This window comes from Macrobrachium nipponense, chromosome 46, assembly GCF_015104395.2.
Source record: "Macrobrachium nipponense isolate FS-2020 chromosome 46, ASM1510439v2, whole genome shotgun sequence".
Taxonomy (NCBI): domain Eukaryota; kingdom Metazoa; phylum Arthropoda; class Malacostraca; order Decapoda; family Palaemonidae; genus Macrobrachium; species Macrobrachium nipponense.
Window position 1 is genome coordinate 42144611 of NC_061106.1, and position 6183 is coordinate 42150793.

General features: G+C 37.5%; 1 protein-coding gene across 1 annotated transcript; it reads right to left on the reverse strand.

The window, feature by feature from the left end:
* Positions 1–1232: 1232 nt before the first annotated feature.
* Positions 1233–2123, reverse strand: LOC135214709 (interaptin-like). Its single transcript, XM_064249040.1, has one exon. The coding sequence runs from the start codon at positions 2121–2123 to the stop codon at positions 1233–1235; it is 891 nt and encodes a 296-aa protein (XP_064105110.1).
* Positions 2124–6183: the final 4060 nt, after the last annotated feature.

Consider the following 6183-nt stretch of genomic DNA (forward strand, 5'->3'; position numbering starts at 1 on the left):
TTGATGACCCTGCATCTGGTAAGCTCCAGGTCATTCCTCTGTTTTTGATAGAAAAACAGGTGGTTCCTTTACAGAGTCCAAAATCAAGCCATTTCTCCTGCTCACTGTTGGGAAATTCTGGTTCCTTTTGCAATCCAATTACTCCTTTGCTGTAGACAGGAAGCTTCCATCTCCAGAGCGGACGACGTCGAAATACAGCGACTCCTGATGGTATCCTTTGATGTCTTTAGTGCCCTTGCCACACTGGGATCAAACATGTTGCATATATAGGAGCATTAAACTTACGGGTTTTACGCCGCGCCAGAGGTTGCCACGGTATATATGCAAGTATTTGATCCATTATGCATTGCATAACCCATACCCATTTTGCATATTTAAAAGGCATTGAACTTACGGGGTTTTACGCCGCGCCAGAGGTTGCCACTGCAGTATTATGCAAGAAATGGGATTTAATATGTAATGCATAACCCAATTCAACATATGTAGTTGGTATGAAAACTTACGGGTTCTTACGCCGCGCCAGAGGTTGCCTTCACGCATGTGATTTCGCATTGATACCCATTCCAGAGGGTATCTGTGGCAGGAGGAGAGAGGGGGTGCACACAGTCCAATCTTGGAGAAGGGATGCACAACAATCCCTCTTCGGGCACTTGTTGCCAGTCCACTAGCCGTTGTAGTCTGTCCACCGCTCAGAGCTGCTTCCACAACTACATCCAGGAGTGATTTCTTCTTCGCAAAAGTCAGCCTGTTCCTGTTCCCAACAGCAGAGTTACCCTGGCTTGTTTCTTCTGCAAGCAAACCACCAGTTCTCCTAAAAAATGCCGAGGTTCCTTTGTGTGCACCTTTACGTGACGGCGTTTCCCTTGTAGAGCTCTCAGAACATTTTTTGCTTCTTGCTCCAGTTTTCGGAGGTTGGCTGCAGATCCTTTGATTTGAAAAGTTTTTCTTCGAGGCTGTCCATTTGTCGGGAGAGAGCTTCGCAGTTGATCTGGTTTTCCTCAGACATCGAGCTTTATCCGAAGCCTTTTTCTCTTCAGCTTTCCTCTCAGATATAGGAGCCTCATTCCTTGACGCTCCTGTTCTCCTGCTAAGCATTTTTACTTTAAGTTTTCCAAAAGCCTCCCTGATCTTCATGTCCTTGCCAAGGTCTCTCCTGGAGGCTTTCGAGTTCCAAGATTGCCTCCATCTTTTCAAACTCCTTCGTCTCTAATTCCTCCTTCGCTTCAGCCAATTCAAAATTCAAGTTGAACTTTTCTTCTTCTTATTTCATTTAGCTTTTCCATTTGCCGTGGGTTTTCTGCTACAACAGTTTGAGATGCTTTCTTCATACGGATGACTTCCATTTGCTTGAGGGTGCACTCATTTTCCAGTCGGAGGAGCTCTCTATCTTTCTGCAAGTTCTCCTCTTTCAGCTTTTCCAGTTCCTCCTTTTTCTCATCTAATTCGGCTTTACATTTGTGGAGCTGTTCACATTTTCTTGGGCCATCGTTTCTCAGCGACAAGGACTTGTAATCTCGTCCTCTAAGTCGCTGATCTTGGAGGTCTTCGCTCCCTTTCCTTCTCAGAATTTCAATGGTCTTCTCTTTCCTTCTGTTCTCTTTGCGAAGACTTTGCAAGTCCTCATTTAGCTCGGTTATCCTGACTTGCATTTCTAGCCTGCTATCTTCTCTTTGCTGTAGATCTCGATGCAACGTCTCCTTCTCCATCTCGAGAACTGCGACGTACAAAAGTGTTTTCCAAAATAATCGCTTCTGGTCCTTCTCTTCTCTCTCTTTCTTTGCACTTCGGTTACCTTTGCCTTTTTCTATAATTTTGCTTTTCAGTATTTGCATTTCTTCGGCGGACATTGAATAGATTTGTGTGTCCTTTTCTTTGTTCAATACTTCGAGGTCTCTTATGTGTTCTTCCATCTTCATTCTTCCTTGAGTCAGGGCCTTTACCTTTCGTGCTAATTCATTTATCAGCTGGTCTTTCTCTAACTTCTCTTTTTCAAACCTTAAAAAGGCATTTTCATTCTTCAGGATTACTTCCTCGAACTTTCGACTAGTATCCAAATGGGGTGATTCTTCTTCACTATCCGAACTGTCATCATCTTCGCAGTCTGAACTGACTGTATTCTTCATTATCCGAAGCGTCGTCTTCTTCGTTATCCGAAATATCGAGTTCGTCAATCTCAGAATGAACAACTTGGTTCTCTAGATTTCCAGCCTCCTCAAGACTGCCAGGGTTGTCCAAGGCCGAGAATAATCGACAAAGAATCCGGAACCATACTAATGCCAAATCCACGAAGTATAAATACTCAGTGAATAGCACAACAGGTATGGCAAGCAAAAACCACATAATCTCGCGGGGGACTTGATGAACCGCGAATTCAAAGCACTGTGCAAGCACAACTGTAAGCAAACTTAGAAACATCTTTGTTTGTTATAAATCAACTCTCTCTCTGACGTATCATTAATTAAAAAAAGACGCGTGACGTTGGTTCTGGGATTCTTGCGTCTGGCGCTGTCTTCGGGAATGCTTGCTGATCCCCGGACACAGTTGATGTGTCTGGGTCCTGAGTCATTTGGGCTCCACGGAGCTGCTTCGGTCTTCAGAAGAGAGGAATTTCTGTGCAGTCCTCGGGGACCTTCTGAGCACCCTGGAGCCATTCAGAAGAAAGGAATTTCTATGCAGTGCTCAGGGACTTTCTGAACACCCTGGAGCCAATCTTCACACACGCACACGCACACACACATATCTTTGTGAACTATATTTTTTAGTAGAAAATAGCTGACAACTGATTCACGATATAAGTCATAAATAGAAAGCTAATTAGAATGTAGATTTATTATTGATATATTTCGTCACAAGAATATCAATTTGATATTTTGCCTCCTCAGTTCCTACTGGAATTTTTTTAGGGCAGGAGTACTGTCGACATTTTTAGCAGTATCTGCTCATACTTCATATGATATGGTTAAGATATTTTCTATTTAAAAGTGTTAACAAAGTTAGAATTGCGAATTGATCAACATATTTTCTCTTTACTAGCATTAGCTCAGAGTTTAATGTAAATTGACTGATATATTTGTACTTTATAAGTATCAGGGCAGTCTTGAGTAGAAATTGGCCCATACCTTTTTTACTTTTTACAAGCATTAGCTCGGTTGGTTTTAGTATAAATCGACCCATACATTTTCATTTATAATTATTAGCTTACTTGTAATTATAAATTGAGCAATATATTTTCACTTTATAAGTATTACTAGCTTAATTGTAAGTATCAATTAACCAATATATTTTCACTTTGGATAACTATTAGCTCTGGGCCATTAGTGTAAAGTTGACAAACATATTTTCAGGGTTTTTATAAGTATTGGCTCAGGTTCTAAAACAAATGAACCAGTATATTTCAGCTTCACAGATTTTACCTAAAAATATATAGTCCAGTATATTCTCACTTTATAAGTGCTAAATAATTGAAACTCAGACGCGGTTCAGATTCCAATTCAGCTCAGTTGCAGTTCCTAGAACCTATACGATACTTGTCATCCGAAAGTTGTAACAAATGAGAGGGTATGAAAAAGGGGATATATATGTATAATATATATATATATATATATATATATATATATATATATATATATATATATATATTATATATTGTATATATTATATATATATAGATAAAATATATATATATATATATATATTATATATATATATATATATATATTATATAATTATATTTCAGCTTGTTTAATTTGGGAAATACTTGTCCTGAGGTGTAATATATATATATATATATATGTATATATATATATATAAATATATATATATTATATATTAGATATGGGCAATTAGCTCCAGCATTTCGTAACCTCGTGACGTCACACCTCAGGACAAGTGAAACGGCATTGCGAGTGAGTAGTACGTAAAGACCAAACAGATGGCAGCATGTAAAAAGCCTAACATGAATAAAAATAATAAAAAAAAACTAAACAAAATAAGCTAATGACTGAGAGAAGAATGAAGAGGGCAGTATGGCATAGCGAAATGCAAAATGCGTCGTCCGTCGTCTGCAAGGAAAGAGAGATGTCTCCGCCACAGAAGTTAGGCCACACATCAGCTGACGAATATAAACAAAACTTTGGGTTTAGGTTTAGGACGAAACTCGCAGCATATTACAATAAATTTTATGAATAACATTGATTTATATACAAAATATGCATATTGCTATTGTAAAATATGGATATATATCACAATTTCATATTCACACAACATAGAAATTATAAAAACAACAAAGTAAGCTAATGACGGAGGAGAACAGAGAGGGTAGTAAGGCGGAACGAACTGCGTCGTCTGCTATAATAGTGAGATATCTCCGCCCACAGTGGCTGTAGGGCCGGGGTCTGGCCGAACGCTCAGTGCACTTCGGGAATATGCTGCCCGGGGGTTCCAATAATATTCTGACAACGTTGAAACGTCCTCCAGATCATTTCTCGAAAGTTTAGCACATTTCATTAATAGTTTTAAAAGATATGATGGTTAAAAAATATCTCAAAGATACCATAGATGGTATTTGTAGTCATTTTTATGTTGAAGCTTCGATAGGGTATGGTTTCACACAGCGAGACTTTAACTGAAAACCCTTGTGGACAGCTGATGTATCAACCCAATAAAGACAAACATCATTAAATGAAAATACAGCGGCATTGCGTGGAATAAAAAACAAATTTACACAAATACTGAGTAAAAACAATGTTAACTTCGGTAAATTCTTGATAACCAACCAAAATACTATGAAAAAGTTGTTTCCAAGGTAATAATCCACCATGCAAAACTGTTCTGTAGTTCTACGTTGATTTTTACCGAAAAATTGAAACAATTTTCTTTGATTTTGTTCTCCCTAGGAAAGAAAAACGAACATTTTAGGGAAACCAAACTATAATGAAAACAACCAAGCATACAGAAAGTCACATAAGATGTCCCATTAGTACAGCTATATCATATTCCAGATTCATACCTAAAGTACACACACACACACACACACACACACACACACACACACACACACACACACACATATATATATATATATTATATATATATATATATATATATATGTATATATATATATATACATACTAGTGATTTATGTTAATCTACTTATCGGTTTCATAATACCTTTATGGCGCAAAAGATGGACTTATAGTGGACTGTATTATATGCGTAACGTTGTTAGTTGGTCAAAAACCGCTAAAAGCCTTACGTAACAACTCCACAAAACTCCCTTTGCGGTTTCTAAATTACGGGGAGATATCTCTCAACCCAATTCATTATTAACGAGGATAACACACCAATATCATTAATGAATAGTAGCACAATTAAGTACTTTCACTTACTGAGCAGTCCTTGTAGACATGAACTTAGATCATAAATCGCTACACGAGATAAGACGAGAGGTACGTGCCTTTCTCTTTCTCTCTAAATGTTGCGAATGCTCACGGGTTGATTTTCAGACCTTAGAGGACCGCTGTGTTATCTCGTTTCTAAAAGTTATTTGCATAACCTTAAAGTATGAACACAATAAAGGTTTATCAGATCAATTTATATTCACCATCCACAAAACTTAAACATAGGAAAAATGAAATAAAATCGAGGGATATTGAAACACATTTGATAAATGTAAAGTTAAAATTAATTTAATAACTAAAAGTTAAACATATCAAAGAGTAATAACATATAAGTGACAAATGAAATTAATCACTCATGGGGAATTGTAAATCAATGGCACTCAAATGAAACAAATTACGACAAAATTCAAAGAATCAGGGCAATCGCCCTTTCTAAATCCACACACACACATCACTACACAAACTACTAAATAACAGGTCACCTCAAAAGTTGAGCCAAGAAGCTGTTCGTTCCGTCCTGCATTCGGGTTTTGTTGGGGAAAAGAGACAAGTTATACAATTACCACGAATGCAGAACTGACTTACAAGGTTTTCATGAACATAAAAACTTTACAATAATTATCAAGTTCGTTGTCAAAAATAAATTCCTTATATAATAGTGAGCAACTTCAACATATTTATTAAATGTAGTGAATTAATTGGTGGTGTGTGTCAATACAGTTTTGGGCGATATCATGCCCATACAGTGTACTACGCACATACGCATACACACTCATAGAGGGGC

Excerpts from the sequence above, each read along its gene's own strand:
- LOC135214709 (XM_064249040.1), bottom strand. The coding sequence starts at position 2,123 with ATGAAGAATACAGTCAGTTCAGACTGCGAAGATGATGACAGTTCGGAT.